At 47.2% G+C, this 26694-nt stretch overlaps 1 protein-coding gene across 1 annotated transcript in view; it reads left to right on the forward strand.

Annotated features, from left to right (window-relative positions):
• The window catches only part of THBS4 (thrombospondin 4), a 48410-nt gene extending 32123 nt beyond the window's left edge, over positions 1–16287 (forward strand). The window contains exons 9-22 of the mRNA XM_070412250.1: positions 401–469; positions 1096–1248; positions 4217–4321; positions 4867–4974; positions 5277–5436; positions 6409–6527; positions 7393–7445; positions 9903–10096; positions 11274–11452; positions 12047–12095; positions 12195–12391; positions 12992–13164; positions 15440–15579; positions 16073–16287. Coding sequence (XP_070268351.1) covers positions 401–469; positions 1096–1248; positions 4217–4321; positions 4867–4974; positions 5277–5436; positions 6409–6527; positions 7393–7445; positions 9903–10096; positions 11274–11452; positions 12047–12095; positions 12195–12391; positions 12992–13164; positions 15440–15579; positions 16073–16134 — 1761 coding nt within the window. The 3' untranslated portion in view covers positions 16135–16287. The remainder of the gene's footprint in view (positions 1–400; positions 470–1095; positions 1249–4216; positions 4322–4866; positions 4975–5276; positions 5437–6408; positions 6528–7392; positions 7446–9902; positions 10097–11273; positions 11453–12046; positions 12096–12194; positions 12392–12991; positions 13165–15439; positions 15580–16072) is intronic.
• Positions 16288–26694: the final 10407 nt, after the last annotated feature.

Genomic DNA, 26694 nt, shown 5'->3' on the forward strand with positions numbered 1-26694 from the left:
TAAGATTTTTTAAAAAGGGGGGTGAGGGGGGGGAAGAAGAAAAGAAAGAGTAGAAGGAATAGGAGCAGAGGGAAGCTGAGAATTTTCCAAAAATTCTGAGGTAGAAGTACATTGAGTCCCAAGCAGGAGAAAGGAAAAACTTCCTGACTAAAAGGGTTGTGGAACAGATTAATCAAGCAAGTGGTCTTTTCTGAACCACTTTAAATACCAAGGAGGCAACTATCACTTGAAATTAGGTTAAGTACAGACTGATACAAACACAGGGAGATGGCTAAAATGGCACCCCGATTTCCATTCTGCCTGAAATTTCCTGTCTTCACTTCAGACAAGTATCAAAACACAGCAAAATTTATTTGCATTTCTACTTAAACAAACGTCTCTTTAAATCCTTCTGCACTAGGTCTGCACTGATATTGATGAGTGTCGAAATGGAGCGTGTGTTCTCAACTCTATATGCACTAACACTTTGGTAAGTATTTTTCATGGCTGATGTGATCAAAGCAGACCAGTTATTAAACCAAGTGTATGTTTATAAATCATAACCCCAAAACACACATAAAACATCTGGGCATAACTTATTTGATTGGCAAATGAGTTTGTACTGAAAAACAGTTTTCAATATGTAAAGTAATTTTATAAGTATAATTTTATGACTGCCAAACTTGTTTTTTTACTCTTCTGCCAAAGTTTCAGTGTTGGGCTTTTAGATAAATATTAATGACAAATATTATCGTTTTTGTATTTTAATCAAACCATCTCCCTTGTCCCAGAGCAAACTCTAACTCCACCTCCCAGAATATGATGGAACTTTCAGCCCTTCTCCCTTCCCCCGCAGTCAGAGTGGTGGTTCACCATTTAGCCCTCTGCCTCCTGTTCTCTTCCTTCAGGCCGACAGGGCCTGCTGCAGCTTCCAATCTGGTGACGTCTTCCCCAATATTCCCGCCATCTTATAAGACATACACGTAAGCAGAGAGACAGCATGGGTCTCCCTTAATCCAGGCACCATTGAGTACACGTGAAAGTAAACACAGTCACAGTCCCTTTCTTTGCTCACAGTTCTAAGCTCCTGGCTCATCTTATCTTTGCTCCGTTCAGGGATCTTATCGCTGTGGGCCTTGTAAACCCGGGTACACTGGTGACCAGACGAGGGGATGCAAACCGGAGCGGAACTGCAGAAACCCAGAGCTGAACCCTTGCAGCGTGAATGCGCAGTGCATCGAGGAGAGGCAGGGGGATGTGACGTGCGTGGTAAGTTGTTTGTCACTTGCTTTACCATTTTACCTTCCTCTGTTTTAAACACCACCCCGGTTAGTTTCTACCTGCTTCAGGGCAAAAGTACTCAAACATGGAAACATTTCCATCAAGATGAACATAGACTGTAATAGTAGGAGGGTCAGCTGAGTTTGTGGGGAGCAATGGGAAGCTCCTCTAACCAGCAGCTGCCTCTTCTCTCCCTGTTGGCTGTGGGTTGACACTGTCCCCTTGGGCAGCTCAGTGGCGGAGCCCCCGCTCCCAAGCACCCTCTGTGGAAGGCCTGAGAAATGAGCAGCAGGAGGCCAAGGAGCCTCCTTCCCTCCCTTCCATCTACTGCCCTGGTGATTTCTGTGTGTAACTTATTAGCCTCCTGCTGTCATTTCTAACTGTCCTCACCCTTAAGACATCCACTTTCAAAATCTGGCCGAGGGGGTGGGTGGCAGGGGTGAGGTGGTAGGCTGCTGTAAACCCTCAGAGGGAAACCGCCTGTCTCCCCCGGGGGAGGGGGAAGGTGGGGACAGAGCCATTCTCTGTGTCTACCTCCACCAGGTGCGGGAATAGCCCAGTGGAGGTCACTCGCCTTCCTGCGTGTTTCCCAACCCTGGAGCCGATCCGGGGAGAAGGTGGCTGGGCAGGGCAGAGCAGGGCAGTCTCAGCCTGACATGAGTCTCGTGCCACGCTGGTGTCCTGGGCCCTTGGTGAGGAAGGCTTGTTCCTGTCGTCCACTCCCAAACCTCAGGCTCCAGAGTCTTGGGGATTCTAGGCACTGAGACATCAGCCATGTTCAGCTGCTCACCTCCTCCTCCTTTTGCAGTGAGCCAGGCCCTGGCAGGCGACCCTGAGTCTGACATTCACAGTGAGCACGTCCGAGGGGCAGGATGGATTCTCGGAGACGTCTTCCCTCTTCTCTATACCTCAAACTTGACTTCCTTGAGCCCCCCAAATTTTCTACCACTTTTCAAATAGGAGAAATGAGAAGATTCAAAACTAAGTTGAAGAAATAAATATGATGCCATCAGCTCTCTCTGGCAATACAAAGTGCTGATGAAGGAACAAGCCGGGTCAGGGGGGAAAACCAGTTTCCCCAATTCCCACTGATTGGGCACGATTATCATCATTGAGAGGGAAGTGTATATCTATATTTAAATCCTCGTTTTCTGTGAACAAATTAACAATTTCCCTGGGATGGTGGGTGATCGGGCTCTTAATATGTTTTTGAATTTGTAATAAGGCACAATGACAGATGGTAAAAGATTAATACACTTGGTGTGACTACTAAAATAATTTAATCTGCCAGAAAATAGCTCATTAAAAATATATTTGTTCCTAGAGGAAATTTCTTCTTCATTAAAATGAGTCAAGGACCATACCCCATAACTGAGCTTTTCAGGCCTTCTGAAGGCCCCTCGGAAGCAACTGAGCAGACATAGGGTAGCTGCGGGAGGGGGTTTTTGGAAACCTGCCTTAAATCTCTGGTCGCAGAAGGAGAGTGCAGATGATTGAGAACAGGCAGGCTGCTGCTTAGGCAGTCATGGGTCTTAAATCACCTTATTTTGATTAGCGAGGCCAGGAAATGTAGCATTTACTCATGTGAAGTTTCTTTTCCCTTGGCCCTGACGCTGTTCCTCAGACTTTTTCCTCTCCCTGCCCCTCTAGCTCCCGGTGGTTTTCAAGCCCCTTCTCCCATGTTCTTCTGTCTGCCCCTCCCATGGGCGCCCAGCCTGCTCCTGGGCTGAGCTCCCAGGTACCATCTCATACTCAGGACACCACTTACGGAATGATTTCTTCTCTCCTTGGTTTGGCTGTGGACTATCAGAGGAAGAACTCAAAGTGCCTGTTAACCAAATATACATGGCAGAAGACCCTGGGCTTGGGTTCAAGTCCCAGCTCTGAGGCCCTGAGCAAGGGACCGAACCACTCTGAGCCTGGTTGCTACTTGTGTGAATGGGATAACAGAGACCTTGCAGCAACATCGTAACAATTGGAGACAGTGGCTGTAGGGTCTGGTATAGAAGGACTGGCGTTTTAATGCCCGTTCTGCTGACAGGGAGGCTTGCTCTCGGTGGCTGGTGGTGGCCGGGATACTTGGGTAGACTTTTCCAGGGAAGTAGTGAACGACACACAGACCCAGCACTGTGCCTCTGGAAACCTCCTGGTAAAAGGGTATAAGCAGAGGTCAAGCACCTCAGGAGGTCCCTCCTCTGGTAGAAACTGATCTAGAAGACTTAGATTCAGAGAGAGGACTGTGGTTCACGAAGGATAAGGAAAGTGCCACGTTTCCCCTGAGAAAAGAAACTGGACAATCATATGGAGAACTTTTCACAGTAACTCAAAATTACAGACACCTTTGAACCAGGAATTTCACACTAAGAAACCAGTGTAGAACAGAACGCATACTAGGGTTACTTGTTGCAGCATAATTTTCCATCTAAAAAAGTGTTTAAAACCTAACACCCACCAGTAGAGCACTGGTTGAATTGATTGAGGCACATGCACACCACCTTATGTATGATATATCTGTTGCCATTTTTAAAAAAGACAACTCTACATGAAGTGGTATGGAAAGAGCTCCAAGATGTAATGTTAACTTCTAAAAAATCAAGATGCAGAATGGCATATATATATGCTACCAGTTGTGTGAGGGGATAGAGGGAAAGAATGATGTGCATTTGCTTGTCTGTGTGTAGCCTGTCTCTCGGCATGCACTTGGGAACCGACTACCTTTTTTGCCTGAGCTAAGGGAACAGGAGGGGAAGTTACACTGTAGCCCCTTTGCACCTATTGAATTGAACCATTAGACGATTGAAAAAACAATTTAATTGTTTTAAAATCCTTCCCAACAAGGCTGTCTGGCTCTGGGCCCCACTCTGGGGAGGTGCACACGGGAGCAGAGGCTCTTGTCAGCCACCAGCCTCCCGCCAGGCTCCGCTTCCCAGGCCTCTGACAGGCTTTCCCTTCACAGTGCGGAGTCGGATGGGCTGGCGATGGCTACTTCTGTGGGAAGGATGTGGACATTGACAGTTACCCAGATGAAGAACTGCCATGCTCTGCAAGGAACTGCAAGAAGGTACGGGGAGCAAATAGGAATCTCTCTCTCTCTCTCTCTCTCTCTCTCTCTCTGACTGATACAGGGGAGAGGTTCTGTCGGTTCCATTGAAATTTGCATTGTTACAGGAGCTACTTCTCAGCTGTAACAAAACAGCGATCAGTAATAAAGTCAGGCAGCCACAGTTGTCCTGAGATTTAGTTTAAAACAGATGTAGACGGGTGGTGTGGAAAATAGGGAGAAGTTGGTAAAAGGGTACAGACTTTCAGTTATAAGATAAATAAGGTCAGAGGATCTAAGGTTTAATATAGTGACTATAGTTGATCACACTATTATAGAGTTGAAATTTGCTAAGAGAGTAGAACTTAAATGTTCTCAGCAAAAGAAGGGGGAAATATGTGAGGTGATGGATCTGTTAATTCAATGGGGGAATCCTTTCACGATATGTTATGTATGCAAATCACCACATTGTACACTTTAAATATCTTCAGTTTTGTCAATTATCCTCAATAAAGCTTTAAAAAAGACATTTGTAGATGTCTCTCTGAGCTGTGTTTCCCCCTTAGGACAACTGCAAGTACGTGCCAAACTCTGGCCAAGAAGATGCAGACGGAGATGGCATTGGCGATGCTTGTGATGAGGATGCTGACGGCGACGGGATCCTGAATGAGCAGGTACCTGCTTTGTGGGGAGGGCCTGTGAATTGCCACAAGCCAGGGATGATGGAAGAAAGCCCTTGAACTATTTCTATTAATCATCCCAAATGTTCGTTTCCATGCTGCATTCCCACCGCACTGCAACTTTTTATTCTAAGATCATCAAATGTTTAAAATATAAAACTGACAAAGTTGGGCCTCCTGAGTTCTGACAGCTCATGACCATGAGGTGGAGGCTGGCCAGCATCCACCACAGAACCAAGTACACGGTAGGGAAGCAGTAACAGTCGGAGTAAGTGTTCGGTCTTCTGATCCTGTAGGATAACTGTGTCCTGACTCACAACGTGGACCAAAGAAACAGCGACCAAGATATCTTTGGGGATGCCTGTGACAACTGCCGGGATATCCTAAATAACGACCAGAAAGACACTGATGGGGATGGGAGAGGGGACGCCTGCGATGACGACATGGATGGAGATGGTGGGTTTGGCTCGTTTTGTATGGTACTTGGGATTCTGGTCCTTTTGCCCTGTTGTCTTTGAGGAGCAGGAAGAGAATTTCTGACTAGGAGGGTTTCTTCCTAGTGGTGGTTCCATGCAGCCTGCATCTGGGGACCCAAAGTCCACTTGTGTCTGTGGGAGGAGACTCCACAGCCCACGCCCCTATTTAAGAACCTGGGTGTTTCTGGAACTCTGTATCATTGCCGGAAACCTTGTAGGAAGTACTTCTAGCAGTGTCTTGTCAGGGCTGTGTCTTTGTAGGGCAGGGGTTGGGAACCTCCGGCCCACAGGCTGTTTAAGGCCTGTTAAATAATGTGGCTGACCCTGCCGAGGCATTAGGGGTGAGTTAATTAAATGTTTGACCAAATATAGCAGGCTAAATTTTTTTGTTGTTCTTAATCCTCACCCCAGGATATTTTTCCATTGATTTTTAGAGTGATTTTTAGAGAAACATCGATGTAAGAGAGACACATCAATTAGTTGCCTCCTGCACATGCCCCTGACTGGGGCCGGGGATTGAGCCTGCAACCAAAATATGTACCTTTGACTGGAATCGACCCCAGAACCCTTCCATCCCAGGGCTGTTGCTGTATCTATTGAGCAAAACTGGCTAGGGCTAGCAGGCTGATTTTTAAGTTGATAATTTTGTATGGCTGGCAGATGTTATAAATATCCAAATGGTTCCTGTTGTAGGGTATCTGTCTTCCAGATTATACCTTTCCCCACTCCCCACTGTCCTACACACACATACACGTACGCATGCACACACACTCCATCCTTTGACCTTACCTCCAGACAGCTGCTGGGAAAGTGGTGGCTCTCCGAGGATGGCCCAGGCAGAAGTCACTCACCACATACCTGTGAAGGCCTGACCTCTGCAGCCCCTGGAAGTGCGTGTTCCAGACCTGTCTGTGCTGTTCACCTGACTCAGAGAAGCGTTCCTTTCTTGTAGGAATAAAAAACATTCTGGACAACTGCCAGAGAGTCCCCAATCGTGACCAACAGGACAGGGATGGCGATGGTGTGGGGGATGCCTGTGACAGTTGTCCTGATGTCAGCAACCCTAACCAGGTCAGTGGGACAATAGGGGAACTTGAACTCTTGGCTGAACGCCCCTATGCAAAGATGCCTGTAAGACCAGTGTCTCGATCAATCAGCAGAGCCCAGCAGCTCAGTTCTTTGCTGTTGCCATATGCCTACCAGAGCAGAGGTGGCGAGTTGCATACTTGGGCCTGGAGGGGACAGGAAGACCATTACAGGAGATCTGAGCACCTCTGGACGAATCTCACAGGCTGTAGGGTGCCTATGAGGTTGGATTATGAGTTTAATGACACGCAAACCATAACTTCGAAATTAACCATGGGAAACCTCGTGTCCCCTTAGTCCCCAAACCCTTGCACCGACTGTGTATGGACATTTCAGATTACTAAGTTCAGTCAGTGACGTGCTGTCTCCCTTCCCACTCCTCCTTCCTGTCTGGATAATTGGGGGTGATGTGTCATGTATTTTAAAGCCTGAGAGAGGGGAGTCATTGTTGCCCCCTGTGACTCGCTTTCACTCTGGCTCAATTCCAAACTGCAGAAGGGAAGCAAAGCCAAGCCCGTTTGCCTTGTCCCCGTGCCTATGGCTGGCTCCCTTCCGACCCGTGCCAGGGCTCCACGTCTCCACCTGCCACCAGGCGGCCCCGGCGCCCTTTTCTGATCAGCTCATCTGGTGTGTAGGCAGCCCATCCGTGGAGCCTGATATTTTGGAAGCTTTTCTGAAAATTCTGCATTGTGCCTACACCAATATGGTGTTGTCCTTTTGCAGTTTTGCACTGTCCTGATTCCAGAGAAATAATCCTGAGACCCAGTGATGATGGGCCAGGTCTGCCTTCTCTGGAACATTCTGTGCACACAGGCCCAGGGATAAATAACATGTTCTGTTCTCTTTGCAGTCTGATGTGGACAACGACCTGGTTGGGGATTCCTGTGACACCAATCAGGACAGGTATGGTGCCTCTCCCAGCTGCATAGGGCCAGAGGAAACATCTGGAGAGTTTCATCCTTCAGAGCTTTCTGCTACTTTGGGATCTCTCTGGGTCGATGGAGCTGCCAGTGGGACAGTAGCCCTGACCCTGGTCAGGGTCACCTCACCTCCTTGAAAGTTCTGTATTGGGGGGGTGGGTGATGGTATCAGGAGTGCCACTAGGCACTCTAGCAAGGGAAAGTTTATTACGGCAGAGGCAGTCTAGTATCATACTTCAGAGATGGGCTCCACAGTGACACAGCTAGATATAATCCCAACCCTTCACTTACAAACTTAGGCAAGTTACCTAATCTCTTGCACCCCAATTTTCTCATCTATAGGAGTAAAATGGGGATGACAATAGCATGTAGCTCATAGGACTACTATGATGATTACTTTGCGAAAAGTGCACATTACAGTTTCTGTTACATAGATAGCACTCAGTAGATATTAGTTCTTCTATTATATTCTCTCGGCTCTGGAGAGCTTCACCCACATCCCCAAATAGAAAGCTGTCTGTTTGCTGCGGGACCACTGTGTTTGTTTGCTGTTGTTTTCATCGCCCTTGGAATTTTTCATTCCGCTTCCCTTATTTGAGTGGAACTATTCACTGTAGATGAATTTTGTCAACCCTGCTGGCCCCACATGGTTTGAGTTCTAGGTCAAGGGCTGGAGCAGATACTGCAGAAACATCACCAAAAATGCAGACATGTGCAGCTCTGCCCTAGCGGCTCCTGCAGAAGCAGGCTCTAACCCCTCCCATCTCCACGGGGAAGCATGGCACAGGCGGCAGGGCACGGAGAGGACTCCAAAAGGCAGAGCAGGAGGAAACATAGCTTCCCTTCTCAATCTCTCCCCAGAGGTTGCCCTACAGGTGGACCTTGCTCGGGGTCAGTTCCTGTAAAGTTTCATCTTCGCCCTGTGCTCAGTGTCCTTGCTGCACAGCACACACTGGCTACCAGAACTTAAACGTACTGCTCAGTCTCGGAGTCTCAACTTCTCCATCTGCAAAGGAGAGATAATTGTCTCTCGAAGGTTATGGTGAAATGAGAGAATGTAGGTAAAGCTCCCGACACAGTGCTGGTCCTCAGGTGCCCTGCGGAAAAGGTGGCTGTTGTTATCACAGTACCAGGAGAGGCAAGTCAGAGACAGCCTGACATAGGACGTATCCGCTTTTGGGTGGAAGGTGGAACTGGTACCCTGATAACTTCCCTAAATGATGTCAGGAATGTTCCCTGTTGCAGGTCATCCTGCACTCTGAGTGCCATCTAAATAATTTCTAGAATATCCTGTCCCACCAGCCTCTAGATATTTGCATAAACTAAATGACTCATTCTGCTACATTTTAATCCCCACAATTCTGAACCTTGGGGAGGAGGCTAGGAACATTTTTGCATGAAAATGTCCGGGGCTACATAGAATGGCTGCTAATGGAAATAGTCTGTCTTATGATTTTAAAAGCAGCCCTGCTACCTGCACAGGAATTCCACCATGTGAGCTGTGTCATCTCCTGCTTGCCCAGGTTGGCCTCACTTTCTTTGGGTCTCAGCTGGGAAGCCTGGCCTGAAGGCCATAGACTGGTCCCTGGCTTCCCTCCCCTGTCCCATCCTGGACGAGATAGGGACAGTTCCCAGCCCAAGACAGGCCCTGGGTGGAGCCAGGTGAAAGGAGTTATGTGCTCTGATCCAGGATAGCCATGGGTGTCTCTGTCAAGCAGGGAGAGCTCTGGGGACAGGGCACTAGGCCTGGAAGGGAGGAGATCAGTGGGCAGAGAGAGGGCTCTGAGAAGTGCTGTAGACCAGGACTGAGCCGAGCCCCATGCTCCCCTCTCAGGAAGGGGCTCCCTATTTCCTTTGCCACATCTGATCCTTCTTGGGTCTACTGGCCAGGGACTGTGGAGAGTAAAAGAAAAGAAAACATTGTGGGGCTCCCTAAGACCAAGTACTTAGAAGAGTTTTTCTCCTATATTAAAATTGAATATGCAAAATTCTAATCATTTAATCTTCATAACAGCCTCATGAAGGAGGCTCTGTTATTATTCCCATTTTACAGATGAGGCACTGAGCCATAGAGGGGTCCAGTACCTTGCCTGGGGCCCACATGCTGCTAAGGAGCTGAGCAGTCTGGCTTCACCACCCCTCACTCTGTTCCCTTGGCACATTCGCTCAGTCCTGGATCAGCTAGAAGCCTCCAGGAACTGATAGGAGCATCTTGGCACAAGATCACAAACTTGAGCCTTATTTCTTGCCTAGGAAGTGATCTATTTATCAGGTGGAGGAGGTGGGAAATGGTCTCTGAGGCCTACTGGCAGCCTTATCTAAGGACACATGTGTCTGGTCAAAGACCAGGCCTGGCTAAAACCCCCAACTCAGACTCTCCCTTCTGAGAGCTGGACCCTCGCTGCCCTGTGACTCCAACTGCCTTTCTTTCCTCCCACAGTGACGGAGACGGGCACCAGGACAGCACAGACAACTGCCCCACCGTCATTAACAGTTCCCAGCTGGACACTGATAAGGATGGAATCGGTGACGAGTGTGATGATGATGACGACAATGACGGCATTCCAGACCTGGTGCCCCCTGGACCGGACAACTGCCGGCTGGTCCCCAACCCAGCCCAGGAGGACAGCAACAGTAAGTGGGCTCAGCCCAGGACTGCATGGGACTCTGGGCTCCCTTCGGCCAGGCACAAGGTGGCACACCTCTCCCAGGGCACCAGCTTCTCTGAGTAGCCACAGCTTGTGTGGACAGTAGACGTCTGGTAGATACCATTCTCCAACTGTCAGAGAAACGCTGCTATGCAATTCTGAGGAGCCCTAGGAGGAGAGCACGTGGGCAGGGAGCAGCCACATGCTCCCGCTCAAGGAGCCTGGAAAGCTGCTCCGCCATCTCACTCCCCTCGCCGGGAGTCACAGAAAAGGAGGAGAGAGAGAAGGCACAGCAGCCAGTGGCTTAGGTGGGGGTCACAAACTCAGATGTCTGAAGGGGCCAAGTCAATAAGGAAAGGTGTGCACCAAGCCAGAAATGAGACAGCGGTGAGGACTGTGGTGAGCCATGAGGGCCCACCCATCCACAGCCATGCAGATTCCAATATTTTAGTACCATCATCGGAACAAAACATACTATGGGCCAGATTCAGCCTCAAAATCACCATGGTCTTAGAGATAAATGTTGGTAACAATTTCCATGCTTTTCATACGTTATAGTGTAGAGAGTTGTGTAGTAAGTTCTATAGCAGTGATGGCGAACCTATGACACACGTGTCAGAGGTGACACGCGAACTCATTTTTTTGGTTGATTTTTCTTTGTTAAATGGCATATAAATATCAAAAATATAAGTCTTTGTTTTACTATGGTTGCAAATATAAAAAAATTTCTATATGTGACACGGCACCAGTGTTAAGTTAGGGTTTTTCAAAATGCTGACACGCCGAGCTCAAAAGGTTCGCCATCACTGTTCTATAGGCATTTGCTTATGTAGGGTCAGGCTTAAGACCCACCAGATGGTTAACCCCACTGTTTCAAAGGACACCCAGGGTTTCTTGTGAGGCCCATTTTGAACAGTTCCCCTTCACAGAGTCCCCAGGCAGTTCTTTTGGTCACATACAGTGGGTTCACCAGGACTGCAGGGTGGGCCGGGGCAGCCTCAGACGTGGCTGATGTCAAGGCCTCCTTTCCCACTGGGTTGAAAGCCCTGTCCTGGGGTGGACCTTGGGCTTGCTTCTGTTCCTTGTCCAGCCCCCCTTCTCTTCAGGAGTGATGGTGGGTGCAGGCCTTACAAGTTCCCCTCCCCCTCTTCCAACCCGCTCAGGTGACGGCGTGGGAGACCTCTGTGAGTCAGACTTTGACCAGGACAAGGTCATCGATCGGATCGACGTCTGCCCGGAGAATGCTGAGGTCACCCTGACGGACTTCAGGGCCTACCAGACGGTGGTCCTGGACCCTGAAGGGGACGCCCAGATCGATCCCAACTGGGTGGTCCTGAACCAGGTGGGTCCATGGTTGCCAATGTCTCAGCTTTGCCTGAACACAGACACAGGCCCCCTGAGAGTAGTAAGTAATGTGCAGAGAGTGCTGACTGAGCCAGGCACATTCCACGTCACAGTTACTCCTCACAGCCCTATGACAAAGCGCTTCACTAGCCCCATTGTACAGATGATGAGATCAAGGCTTGTAAAGCTTGATCGCTCGTGGTAGCACTGCAGGTAAGAGGCTGAGATTGCTGAATGGGGACCCAGGCAGTCTGACCCCACAGCCAAGCTCCTAATTTCTCCAGGAGACTGCCTCCCCGTGTAACTAAGGAGGGCACATGGAGGCTTAGATTTTCCAACACCACCCAGCAAGACATTCATTAGAAGTGTATGTTCTCCAATTAAGGCTTTATTGAGTCAGCTTAAGTGACAGTTTTAGCAAAATTATTTCTATTCGGCTTTGAGCCCAAACAAGGAAGAACAACCCCTCAGATAATGCAATCTTTACATGGAGGTCAGACGTCGCTGACCACTGCTCACCCAGATGCCTGAGGTTCGGGGCTCACTCTGCCCCTTTGAAGAATGCTCCTCACTCCTTCAACTCTCTCCGTAGGGCATGGAGATTGTGCAGACCATGAACAGCGACCCCGGGCTGGCAGTCGGTATGTCCAGGGCCTTCAGTACCACTTGTGTAGAATTCATTCTTCCCAGCTACCCGTGTGGCTTTGTCTGCTTTTCTAATTATATTCTGATCTCTACAGGATACACGGCTTTTAATGGAGTTGACTTCGAAGGGACCTTCCACGTCAATACCCAGACGGATGATGACTATGCCGGCTTCATCTTTGGTTACCAGGACAGCTCCAGCTTCTACGTGGTCATGTGGAAGCAGACAGAGCAGACGTACTGGCAGGCCACCCCGTTCCGGGCTGTTGCAGAACCTGGCATTCAGCTTAAGGTATGAGTGAAGTCACTCATCTCAATCCTGTGCCCTCGCCCTCTTAAATTCCATCGTCTCCCATGTGGCAATGGTTGCATTCTTGCTAGTGTTCAAGTCAGAGAACAGTAGAGTCCACCCGGGTCCTTGCCTTCATTCCTATGTACAAGCTACCTTCTAACTTCTGGGTGGCTCTAGCGGTGAGACCATCAGTCCTAGTAGGATCCAAGAGGTGGAGAAGATTTGGGGGTACATCTCAGGCACACAGTTGGAAGCTGTTTCCTCGATGGGGCCAACTTTATACAGGAGGGCTGAGAGCTGCCTCTCCCTCCTGCTGGAGAAAAGGTGTATTTCAGAACCTTCTTGGAGCAAATGTGGGGAGCAGTGGATGTATGGCAGGAAAAATATGGGATGGGCTAGTGGAATATTAGCCAGTGCTGGTTATTAAAGGGCTAGGATCACCTCAGTAGAAATGCCATCTTCAGAATTTATGCTTTTGTCCAAATCCAAGGCAGCCAGATTGTAACCATGAACTAACTCCCTGCCTCATCACCACCCCACAGATCCAGGGAGGGTGGCCTGGGTGTTCTGTTCTAAAACCCTGCTCCTGTCATTGTCCAGGCTGTTAAGTCTCAGACAGGTCCAGGGGAGCATCTTCGAAACTCCCTGTGGCACACTGGGGACACCAGCGACCAGGTCAGGCTGCTGTGGAAGGACTCCAGGAACGTGGGCTGGAAGGACAAGGTGTCCTACCGCTGGTTCCTGCAGCACAGGCCCCAGGTGGGCTACATCAGGTAGGCGGACGACCCATCTCACCTTGCGCCGGACGCAAAGCACACCCTCATTCTGCATCGCAGACCAGGGTTTCTGAGATCTTGGGCTAGGCTCACAAAAAGAGGGGGGAGGAAGACTCAGGCTGGCCCGTGTGGCTGAGTCTCCATCCACACCCCCCATGATCCCCTGTGCCCTGTGTGATCACTTACTCGTGAATATTTCACACTGCAGTGAGTCCTTTAGAGTCTCTTTCCTCCTGGACATAAGCTCCACGAGGGCTGTGCGTGTCTTATTTCATCTTGGTCTACCAGCACCTGGCACAGTGCCTGGCATGTTCCACACGCGGCATGCACCAGTCTTCATGTAAGTCGATGTAATCTGCCTTATTTCCCTATAGGGCTATTTTTAAAACAAACTAAAAACTATTCTCAGAAGCTAGGATGGCTTAGGACTATAGCTGTGGAATTTAGACAGTGTACTCACTTCTCGTTCCTCCAGCTTATGCAGTGTGTTTACGAAGCGGCATGGATTACAGTCTGCTGATATGGCAGCCTAGTGGGGAAAAGGAAATCATGAGGCTAATTCTTCGAGACCTCTCATAGAATGTACTGTTTGTCTCACAGTAACATGGTCTTGTTCTCAGCCCTGTTAAGTCCAAGGCCCCTTTTTTATAACACATTTTTAACCCCCTCTTCTGTCTCAAATGGAATCATAGAAAACATAACCTGCACATATAGTTTTAGAAAATCAATTTGATCCCTAACAATAGAGAAACACTTTAAGAATACTTTATAACCAAATCATGTAAATGCTTGCACGCATCCCTAGAATCACTGTGAAGGTAACATTCTAATAACATGGATTATTGTGATGGTGACTTCAATATTACAATGGTGTTGCCAACAGGAATGTGAATTTCTAAAATGGTGAACAGCCTCTTTTTTAATCTTAATTTTTCAATTACAGTTGACATTCAATATTATATAGCATAGTATAACATAGGTGTATAGTATAGTGGTTAGACATTTCTATAATTTACGAAGGGAGCTCCCCCATAAGCCTAGTACTCAATTGACACCATACATGGTTATTACAATATTATTGACGATATTCCCTATTTTGTACTTTACATCCTTGTGACTACTAGTATTTTGTAACTAACTACTCTCCACCTTGGATCTATACTTCTTAATCCCTTCGTCTTTTTGTCCCGCAACCATCAGTTTATTCTGTATCCATGAGTTTGGTTTTTTGCTTGTTTTTTTAATATATTTTTATTGATTTCAGAGAGGAAGGGAGAAGGAGAGAAACATCAATGATGAGAGAATCATTGATCGGCTGCCTCCTGCATGCCCCTTACTGGGGATTGAGCCCGAAATCTGGGCATGTGCCCTTGACCAGAATCAAACCCGGGACCCTTCAGTCCACAGGCCGACTCTCTATCCACTGAGCCAAACCAGCTAGGGCCATGAGTTTGTTTTTGAACAGCTTTTTTTTTACTCAACAGTTTCTCAACTTACCCTGGAAAATTCAGTGCACACAGGGCAGGCAAAAAGTAGGTTTACAGTTGTGAGTGCACAAAACAGTTTATTCTTATATTATTAATTATTAGTAACTGTAAACCAACTTTTGCCCATCCCTGTATCAAAACAGGGCAGAGAATACATGTTCACAAGTAAAAGGGAGTTAGAATCTAGGCCCCGGTAATGATTAAACAGGCTCCTCACCTACCTACGTGTCCTCTAGAATGAAGGACAAGTGTTGATTGCTCTCTCCAGGGCCTTGTAAGCCACCCAGCAACCCTGGCTTCATTAATGCCACAGTGACAGCCAAATTTCTAAAGCCCTGCTGTAGGGAGTATCACTCCTAATGAAAGTCATTGCTTCGAGGTGCCACCAAACGAAATAAATCAGACCTAAGGAAAAGCAGCTTTTCTTAGGCATGGCAACTAGCCAAGGTAACTCTCAGAACAATGAAGCCACAGAACTTCTTGGTCCTGGGTCATATTGTGGTTGCTCTGTAACTGACTAACAAGTACCCATCGAGTGGGACTCTGTGCCGTGTCTTGTTAGGCCTTTGGAGAAACAAGTTGGGAAGACGTAGTCCCTGACCTCCTGGAGCTTCCCATCTAGTAGGGAAGGGGGAACAGCTAGGGCACAATCCAGGTCTGTGAAAAACAAAATAGGAAACAGAGCGAAGATGCACCTGTCCAAGAGGGGGCCCCGGCCTCAGGATGGGCACGTCACCTCACCTTGGTTTGAGCCTCATGGGTCTGCTCGGCTGTGTTGTCCGCAGGGTGCGATTCTATGAAGGCTCCGAGTTGGTGGCTGACTCTGGAGTCACCATAGACACCACCATGCGAGGAGGCCGGCTCGGCGTCTTCTGCTTCTCCCAAGAAAACATCATTTGGTCCAACCTTAAGTATCGCTGCAATGGTAACGTACATTCTTGTTACTGCACAGTATCACTAGAAGTAATCAGTTAATGCCACCTCATTCTTATAGCACACTTTCCTCCCAGAAGTCCAACATTTATGCCACATATTCATTAAAACCTGGTCATCCCTGTAACTGAAGTAAAAGGTAGACCTCATTTTCCCTATTTGATAGATGAGGACATTGAGACCCATGGAATTTAACTTCTTGGCATAGGGTTTAAGGTTTGATTTTCAGGCAGCCTTTATTTGCATACAGCTCAAACATAATCAGACTCAGCATTTACTCTGCCTGCAGATTTTCTTTCAGCCTGTGAATGAGCCCTCCTGGGCTTCCAGGCAATGATCCCCCAAGCAGCCTAAAGTAGGAAATGGCTGCTGGGCCTGCTGGGAAGGCTGACAGTGCCCCCTACAGGCCACCTGCGCTGGGTGAGAGAGAGCAGCATTCCTGTGTAAGGCCCGCTCTAACCCCCTGTGCCTGTTTTTGTTCGCAGACACCATCCCCGAGGACTTCCAAGAGTTCCAAACCCAGAATTTCGATCGCCTGGATAAGTAAACTCAAGGAGCTATTCATAACTGCTTTTCCAAACACTAAAGCCATATTTTTTTTAACTTCCTACAACTTTCTTTATATACACTGTGGCTTTCTTTTCCCTCCCCAAATGTATCAAACTTTTTATATGAACGTAGCAATAAAGAAGAGATGATTTCTAAAAACTGTTACTCAGATATCACTTACACACCATCAAAGCCTGGGCCACAGCTGTGTTGTCCTGAGGCATCCACGTTGAACCTGCAGGGGGATCTTTGTTCCTCAGACCAGGTTAGTCAACAAGACTGAGCATGTGCGGGAAACAAGGCCAGGGCCAAAGGTCTCATCTTCGGTCAATCCAGTTGGCATCACACAAAAACCTAACAGTGCCATGCTCACCTCAGCAGCCTCCTTACCCGGAAACGTGTTCAGAGGCACCTTCCCTATGAAGATTCTTCCTGACCAGTCCTGGGGCTTAATTCTTTCTGATACCCTCCTCCACACACACCTCCACAGCGACTTCTATCCCCGCACGGGCAACAGTTATGCTTATTTATACGTATATTTGGCTCCCCCTAGTGGGACATAAGCTTATTGAGCATAAAGGACAATCAGACCCAAATGCCTAACAGTATAGCCATCCTTTGGTATCCACTGGGGATTGATTTCAGGACTCCCTGTAGATTCCCAAATCTGCAGATGCTCAACTCCCTTAAATAAAATTGCAAAATATTTGCATAATGTAAATCATCTCTATATTACTTATAATACCTAATGCAACGTAAATAGTTGTTATACTGTATTAAGGATTAATGACAAGAAAAAATGCCTACATGTTCAGTACAGACCCAACCATCATAGACCTAACTACATAGGACACATCAGCAACAATGTAACTCTCCTTCCTCCCTCCTCCTCCCACCTCCTCCCCCGCCCCCCTCCCTGCCCCCATACTTTAAATCTGTGGTTGATTGAATTCACAGATGCAGAATTTGTGGATACAGAGGGGTGGCTGTACCTGGAATGTGGTAGATATCCAGTAAATGTTGACTGCATCGATAAACGCCTCAAATAACAAGGACATTAGTGTGGATGGATCACATAAGCCTGCCTACAATTTAAAAAGCTGCTCCCAGCATATGCTTAACTATGGTAATATCAGTAGCATCGCTATATGTACAGGGCAGAAACTTGCCTAATTTGTGTACTAGCCTTTCTTCCATTCCATTTGTAAGGCAAAGATCCAAGCCAATTTTTATAAATTCTTTAAGAATTTTGTTTCAAAGAATATTGCTGGGTAGTAATATTGTCTATTCCAAAATTCCTGGAAATATCTTAAATCATAAGGGATAAACGCTCTCACCACAGTTTTATAATTTCAGTAGTCAGAAAATACAATGGCATATGCATGCCCAGTGTGAGATATGGAGGATTTCAGGACACACCCCCTCACGTGTAAAGCCTACAGGTGTATGCTGCCTCAATTCAGGACATTTGATCTCCTGCATCACCATCTTCATTGCAACAAAATAGATGGACCTAGAGGGTATTATACTAAGTAAAATAAGTCAGAGAAAGACAAACATTGTATTTCACTAAGGTGTAGAATATTTTTTAAAAAAACAAATAAGCAAAACAAAAATAGAAACAGACCCATAGATACAGAGAACAAGCTGATAGTTGTGTGTGTGTGAGGGAGGGGGGAGGAGATGGATAGGAAAAAAGTTTTAAAATGATTGTTTAAAATAATAAACTCCACAGCTGAGTGCTCCAGATGGATGGCAGAGCTCGGTCCCTCCCAACACTGCCAGGAAGAGTCAGAGCTCCAGTGCAAAGTACCCTGGGAAAAGGATTAATTTCACTCTAACCTGTGCTCAGCACACAAGTCTCCCCTTCACTAAGTTTAAGTCGCTAAATAACATCAAATTTACACATCATAAAACACAATAGAAAATCACTGTCAGGAGCATACGTGTCCACAAAACAAGAGTTGTCCAAGTGTGAGCATCTGTTGCCACATTTTGGGATTTTTTTCTAAATGTTAATTGCTTATTTTATAGCACCCCCTAGAGTAAACCACAGCAGATTGCCAATGTCTAAAACAAATGTATAGAAAGAAACTTTTCATTGCAAAGTTTCTTCACTAGTATATATGTATGTATATGTGTGTGTGTGTGTATTCCCACTAGTATATTTTAATGAGTTATCCTCACACAAGTCCATCTGCTACCACCAGAATTCTGAGGATCAGGGGTTGAGAAATATCTCAAAAGTCCCTTCAGTCCTTAATTAGGTGAAGTCTATAGGGCTTAAGTATAAAATTGTCACCCACAAATGAATTATACTACAGCAATTTGAACATACTAACAGGTACCCAAGCTATGTTTGAGATGTAAAAGTTTGACCAGCATTCATGGATTCATCTTAGAAACACTGCTGAGCTAGACTGCATGAGCCAGATGTGCCCAGAACTTGGCTACATGACCTCTCCTGATGAGTCGGACTATACCGAGTGGAGCCAGAGGGCTTCATCTCTCTGGGCCAACCCGTGGCTGTAAGACCTGCATCTATGTTGCTGGACTTGCTGGGACCTGACTATGGAACTACTGGGGCTCCAGCTCTTCTCTGCTGACTAGACCATCAAATACCCCCTTTTCCTCAACTTCAAGCTCTCAGAACAATCCACAGAGCCTTTTCTTTTGATCACCTGTCTTGAGTGGCCTGAAGTGGTGATAATCTCTAATCATTTACCTCCATTTTTAGCTAGAGGCATCTGCAGTTGTTCACCTTGGATATAAAGAGGTTGAAAAATCATTTCACAATGTATCTGTACATCAACACCCCACAATGTACACTTTAAATGTCTTACAGTTTTGTCATTTATCCCTTAGCAAAGCTGAAAAAAAATGAGAACATGATGTTCAAGTCTCTTGCACTGAAGTGATGCCATTCTCTGTGCAAAGATCTCCCATGCAGGAGGAAAGACAACTTAGCTATAACTTGACCTCAACTAAAATAAAGCATTTGACTAGAATAAGAAAGCATACTTCTTCAAAAAAAAATGAGCTTGGAGAATTTGAAGCCTTCAAATTCTTGGGTACCTGTTAGTATGTTCAAATTGCTGTAGTATAATTCATTTGTGGGTGGCAATTTTGTACTTAAGCCCTATACACTTCACCTAACTAAGGACTGAAGGGACTTTTGAGATGTTATTTCTATGAGCTCCTGGAGGATTAGGACTATGCAATATTCATCTCCATGCCCCACCCTCAGCCCCTCAATCAAGTATACTGTATGTTGATTGGAAAAACCAAGGCACAAGACCAATAGCAGAAGGCTTCAAATTCTCCAAGAAATCCAGTAGGGGGCAGCAATCCCTTAAAAATAGCCCTATTCTCAAAGTCACCACGAAGGTTAAATGAATGTTATTCCCAACACCTTCCACCCGTCTTTTTGTTGTTAATCCTCACCTGAGGATATTTCCCCATTGCTTTTTTAGAAAGAGTAGAAGGGAGAGACATACAGAAAAACATCGATGTGGACATCAATTGGTTGCCTCCCACACACACCCTCAGGGCGGGGGATCAAACCTACAATCAGCCTCGAATCCAGGACCCTTCAGTCCGTGGGCTGACACACTATCCACTCAGTCAAACCGGCTATGGCCCACCCCAGTCTTAATCAGTAATGAAGAACAATCTACAACTGGTTGTCTCAATTGATTGTTTAATAGTAAAAGACTGGTTATTGATTTCAATGCATTGAAAATCTTCAGAAAGGAGAATGTTTTGTGGACCATTTGGGGGTTTTTTGTGGGGGGGGGAGTTTTAAAGTTATTAGTTTTCAAAATCAGTACCTCTTAATGGAAACAACCAAAAATCTGTCACAGAATTTTGAGGCCCATTAAAATAAAGTTTAATGAGAAAAGAAAAATAGCCCTATTCTGAACAAGCTGCTCTCCTTTAGCTGAGATGATTTCTAAAGTTTATGAAAAGTAAAACAATGACTACAATTTATTAAACACTTCCTCTACTCCTAGCTAACTGCTAATGGTTCTGTGCTTAAGAACTGTTATTTACCAAAACATACAACTAGCCAAAAAACAACCACCCACAAAACAACCTAATTTGAATTATTGTGAATTATTCTCTGAATGAACACTGAAACTGTGGGGCGTGGCTACAGTGTTTTGGCCAGGTTTAAGCTTCGGATTAATGAAAGGACAGGGTCCTCTCATTGCCACGTGCAAGTCCCAGCTGGAGGCCAGGGCCCTCCCAGCACAATTATAGCCAATGGTTGTGGTTGTAAGCTTGAACCTATGGTCCAAACACGTAACCCCACGTGGCTTGTGCTAGAGTTCAGGTGCATGTAGTTGAGTGAGGTTGAAACTCAGGAGAATGCTGTAAACAACGTGATCACGCCCCTACTTTGCCTCATGGCATCTGCTATAAAATAAAGACACGGCTTGTGCGTGCTGGCGCTGCTTCATCAGGGAGCAGCGTCCCACCGAGACCCAGCTTTCATTCTCTTATCTGTCTTTCCTTAATCCTTTCACCTTCCCCCCCACCCCCCCTCCCCCAGGATCACCCTTGACGCCAGAGCAGGCCCCTTTGGCCGTAACATGAAACTTCATTTTCTTTAGGAATTGCCTAGAGCAGGCTCTTTCCTTGCCCCTCAACCTAAATTCACATGACAGTTTCTGTGAGGCCAAGCATAGAGCTATTCATCCATCGGTTCATCATTCATTCATCAAACACACACTAAGCAATTACTCTGTGCCAGGCATTGTGTTGGGCCATGTGAGGGATCCAAAAGGGTACACTGAGGCCAGGCTTCTGTGTGAGTGAAAACTATTTTCACTCTAATACTGGTCGTAACTGCAAAAGTACCACTTATTTTAAAATTGGACCTCTAGCCCTAGCCAGTTCCGCTCAGTGGATAGAGCATCGGCCTGCAGACTGAAGGGTCCCAGGTTCAATTCCAGTCAAGGGCACATGCCCCAGTAGGGGGCATGCAGGAGGCAGCCGATCAATGATTCATCACTGATGTTTCTATCTCTTTCTTCCTCTCCTTTCCTCTCTGAAATCAATGAAAATATATATTTTTAAAGAATTTAAAATTGGACCTCTAGATACCCTCTGACTCTATAAAGCATATGTCCATTAGAACTCCCACCTACTTAATCCTGAGAGTTTGGGGTGTTTTTTTTTTTATCACCACCCAAGGATGTGTTTATTGATTTTTATTTTTTTTAGAGACAGAGGAAGGGGGTGGGGGAAGGACGAAGAGAGAAAATGAGACGCAGGGGGTGGGGAGAGCGGAGACATTGCTCGGTTGCCTCTCATACATGACCAGACCGGGAGATCCAACCCACAACCTAGGTACGTGCCCCGACCGGGATCTAACCCGAAACCTTTTGGTGTCAGAGACAATGCTCCAGCCAGCGGAGCCACCTGGCCAATCCTGACACTTTTCAGCTGGATCACAACGGGCCTTGTCCTAATGTCCCACCGGGAAGAACAATTTTCCAGGCCGGAGAGCAGCTTCCCAGGCCAGCATGGGGGCTGGACAGAAGTTGAGTCAGAAACCATTTGGTCTGCACAGTGTTCTCATTCTTGTTGGGTTTCTGTTTGTTTTGCTAACTTGAACAAACATTTAAAATTTGGCAAAGTTCACATAAAAATCTGTATTTCCAGCTTCTCTTAAAAAAAAAAAAAATCAAAGGCTCTGGCCACACTCTGCATTCCTGCACAGGAACCTTGCAGGCTGCTATGTCATTTACACGCCCAAGCCCCCTTCTCCTCAGCGTCTCCTGCCTGGCCCCTCTCGGGGCCTGAGTCCGAGACCCTCCACTCCACACGCCCCCTGCTGGGGTCCAATCCCAGCAGGTCCAGGGGTCCCCAAAGGTGTGGACGGAGTCGGCGAAGAAGGAATGACACGAAGACAGCCTTCAGTTGGTCAGCAGCCTAGTCAGGACCTATAGCCAGGATTTCCAGCCAAAGTTCTGGTCGGAGCTCTGGTTAGGAACTGATGAGGTTCTGATGTTTATTGTCTTGTCACATCGTATTTATACCAGCCGATTTTAATCCTGTCAATTTCTATTACAAAGGTTAGGGCGGTTCTTATCTCCATTCCAGGGAGTAAAGATTATGTAGCTTAACTACCCGCCTGGCACTTAATTAAGGGGTTGTATCCCCTCCCTAACCTCAGGGAAAGATCCCCACCTGAGGAAACAACCTTTCTCCAAGAGGTGACCTTGGTTAAAACACATGGCGCTAAAGAGAGCAAACATATTAAGAACAATATGCTATATATACCAGGTCCCTTGAAACATATGCTGTGCAGATGTTTCTTTCCTGCAGCGACTGTGTCTAGCAGCAAGGATGGACTGGCTCCCGGCAGCCCCCGGCTTTCTGCAGGGAGCAATGGAAAGGTTGGACTCCACTCTTCTGGCTGACGAGCTGTTAGGTAACTTGTCCCTAGTCCCACAGCTAGTGAGTGGCAGGGCCTGGACTCTAATCCAGGGGTCCTAACTCCACGAACAAGAGATGGGGGCCTCAAATTGGGTGATGGAGAAGAGTTTAACAAAGGGGCTAGTTATGAAGGTGGGGGCAGGTTTCAGGAAACTACATTCCCCTTCCCCTCACCCACCAAGCACAAGAGGGGAGCTGTTCCCACCATCCCTGAGCAAGTGGAAAGAGTGTCAATCTTCCTGAAGAGGGTCGGGGTGCAGTGAGGGCCATCCTGCAAAGCTGTGGCCTTGGGTAGAGGGGTACAGCCATCCTGCAAAGCCCCACGGAGAAGGAACCCAGGGGATAAATAACCCAGCCTCAATCCTCTCCCCTCCCCCACTACTCACACTCAGCTGAACCAGGGTGCGGACCAAACCTTCATGCCAGCCCCTCCCACAGAACGCAGAGTGGAGGCAGGTGGGCCCCACTTTTGCCCCAGGACAAAGGAGACCCCGGTGTGCATGTATTAGGCTCCACCACAGGGCCCTCCACCTCAGGCACTGGGCCCCTCCCCCCACCCAAAAAAAAGGTCACATTGCCAACAAGGACAGGAGGAAAGAAGACTAACAATAATAGTAATGTCTAGACCTGGAGAGCGGTCCACTTGTGCACATCACCTCTGATCCTGACAACACCCTGTAAGGGCAGGGAAGGGGCCAGGGAGCAAGAGGATTCCCTTTGTAACTAAAGAAACAGCGGCGCAGGATGGTAAAGGGGCTGGCCAATAACACCTATTGTACAAGTTGCAGAGGCAAGACTCAAAGCCCATGTCCCTGGCTCTGAAATCATCCTACAGAAATTGTCATCAGTTGTGCACGGCAGGCCTGAGACGACTGCTCTCCTTCAAAAGCCTCCTTGGCCAGTGGCCTTGATGAAGGACAAGACCAAATGACTTTTTTTTTTTAGAAAGGAAGGAAGGAGGAGGGGGGAGGGGGGTAAAGAGAGAAAGAGATACACATAGATCAGTTGCCTCCCATGCACGGAATTGAACCCAGGACCTCTGGTGCATGGGAAGCTCCAACTGAGCCACACCGGCCAGGGCAGACCCAACAACTCTACCCAGAGGACCTGAAGACCTCGGGCTTGGAAAAGACCTCACTGGGCTCCATCTTGCTTCCCAGTGCACACATGGCCTTGCTCACAGCAGGGAAACTCATTCCCACAAAAAATACTGTCGCCGATGCTCTGGGTGGCCTGTCCATTTCTTACCCTTTGTCACTCACTGACGTCAAACTGCCGGCACCTGCAGTTCTTTGTTTCAGAGGTTCTCTGGGCCTGAGGCCACTTTTTCTGCCCAAGTAGCCCCCAGCCATGTCCCGAACCAGCCCCTCACTTTGTGGGAATGCCCTGAGCCATGTACTGTAATCACCCCCAGCTGATGGCCTCAGTGTCACTGTCTCCCATCCCTGCCTTGATCTCCACGCCCCTACCAAGGGTTCCTTCCATGTATACAAGTTACAATGCTTATCACAGGGTCTGCTTCTGGGTAAACAAAGCAGAAGTGAACCCCCCTCAGCACTGGCCCACGCAGATTTTACTCCAGAGCTCGGGAATCTGATGTTTGAATGGATGCCCTGTGCTCGCGAGCACACACACAGAGACTCGGACATTTTTAACTTCTCTCTGAACCCACCATCCCAAAGACATCCATATCCGGCAGCCACTGCCCTCTATGAATAGCCCAGAATCCAATGAGTAAAAAGAAAACAAGAACAATAAGGGAATAGTGGTAGAAAAGCCCACAGACCTTGATAGGTACTCGTTACATCTGCTCATCAGAGAAGTCAACGGAAGCAGGTAACCTCTGCTCCCAGCGCCCCACCCCACGCATAATGGCGCAGAAACTGCACTTGTTTGTCCCAAACGATTCTTCTGCATCTTCAGGAGAGGGTGCCAGGAGCATGCTCTCGAAGCAGCCTGCTTGCTGATAAGTGCAGCGCCACTGCAGCGAGCGCAGCTGTCGCCCTGTGGAGGCGGCTGGCTCATTAAGTGAGGACTGGTGGCCTCACCCTTGCCACCTGCCAAAGGGAAAACTTCATTCACAGAAACTCCCTCCCGATTCAGAGATCCTCTCAGGAGTCTCCCTGGCAGTTTGCATCCATTTCACAAACAATAAGCGGCAGGAAACTCACTACTCCATGAGGCAGCCTACCCTATCCTTGGGAGGTTCTAATTATTAATAGTTTTTAATAACAGACATTAATTAAACATTTACTATGTGCCGGGCACTATTAAAAGTGCTTCATCTGTAGGAACTCATTGAATCCCCACACCAACCCCATGAACTAGCTGCCCTGTTACCATCCTCAGCACAAAGAGGTTCACAGATTGCCCGAGATCACAGAGCTGACAAGAGGCAGAATGAGATTTCAAACAAAGGAGGTCTCCCTCCAGACCTTCTTGGGCTGCCCTTTTCTTATCCAGGGCAGAAATCTCCCACCACATGACTTAGCCTGTGTAGACCCAGATTCTTGTGAGATTGTGAAGAAAGCCAAGAACCCTCCCCTTACCCATGTGCATACGGCCCCAAATTTTTGCATATCATTTCAGGGAGTCAACCGACTCCAGCCCCTGGCGTACAGGATAGGAACCGCCGCCAACACACCACCACAGAACAGACTGCTGTGGAGTCTGTTTGGAAGTCCCTTTCCACGTCCTCATGTTCCCCCAGGCTACACTTTTACAGTTCCACACGCAAGTGTTCAACCTCACCAGTGACCCAAGAAAAAGGAATTTAAACAAGGATGAGATTAAAACAATGAGTGCTATTTTGTACTTTTGAAGCTCGAAACCATAAAGACTCAAAAATCACGTGCTCGGAGGGTTGTGCTCATTTGTTCTGCTGACACTGGGCCTGCACGCACTACCTTTAGAAAGAGATTTGGCAGCACACAGGGAAGAGTGATGAAAGTACCCACAAGCTCCTGACCTGATAATTCCATTCCCAGATTCCAAGTCAGTGGGTAGATGGAAATGAAAGCCATATGTGGAAAGACAGTCTAGCAAACTCACCTCTCAGAGAAAAAGAGGAAAAACTGAATGCCCAGCTAAACAATTGGGAAGTTAGGCGTGCCCTCTTTGGAGTGTGCCCTTCTCTAGGGCACGTTCTTTAAAAAAACACAAAAACCTGGGGCCACCATGGGACTTGCAATTAGGGGAAGAGCAGCCAGCAAAACCCCTGAACCGGTCTCCAAGGCCCTTTTTCTGGTGAGCCAGCAGCCCCACCTTGGTTCGTTCCTTTCCTATAAGCCAGTGGTCCTCAACCTTGGCTGCACATTAGAATCACCTGGGAATCTTTTTAAAATCCTGATTTCTGGACCTCATCCTCTGGAAATTCTGTTTCTTTGTTACTAATGTTGTGGCCCCACCCCATAACGAAGAAACAGAATTTCCGGAGGATGAGGCCCAGAAATCAGGATTTTAAAAAGATTCCCAGGTGAGTCTAATGTGCAGCCAAGGTTGAAAACCACTGCTCTAAGCCATCTGGACGCCAAAGCAGCCCCACCCAGGCTCTCCCGTTGCGTTTTCTGTCCTAAGCCCTTCCTGTTTCACTGACCCGGCTCTAATAAACATACTCTCAAAGTAAAAATAAAAAGATTTCAAGCCAATTGGGAAATTATAAGTTAATATAGTCAGTAACATAATGGAACATATCAAACAATGGAAAGTGTTATGATAATAGTCAGCAGAAAGAAGGGGAACAGAGAAAGCAACATCATGACTGCTGTAAATTAAGGGGTGGTAAGGTAGGAATATCCAGAGCTTCAATTTGCTTTTTAGTGCTTCATTTTAAAAGGTGACGAACTAAACAAGCAGAATAAAAGCACTTCAGAGGGGAGAGGCCATAAAGGGATTAGAGGAATACTTAAAAGAAATAAAAAACAACCCTATAAGTAATATTCCCCATGAAATATAAGAAGATATGAATACTTGTGCCTTCCCCCTAAAAATCATATGTTGAAAATCTAACTCCCAAAGGTGAGATGGTGTTAGAAGGTGAGGCCTCTGGGAAGTACTTGGGTCATGAGAGTGGAGCCCCCATCAACAGGATTTGTGCCTTGTAAAAAAAAGA

This window comes from Myotis yumanensis, unplaced genomic scaffold (assembly GCF_028538775.1).
Source record: "Myotis yumanensis isolate MYYU_CA2020_CCGP unplaced genomic scaffold, mMyoYum1.0.hap1 SCAF_4, whole genome shotgun sequence".
NCBI classification, from domain to species: Eukaryota; Metazoa; Chordata; class Mammalia; order Chiroptera; family Vespertilionidae; genus Myotis; species Myotis yumanensis.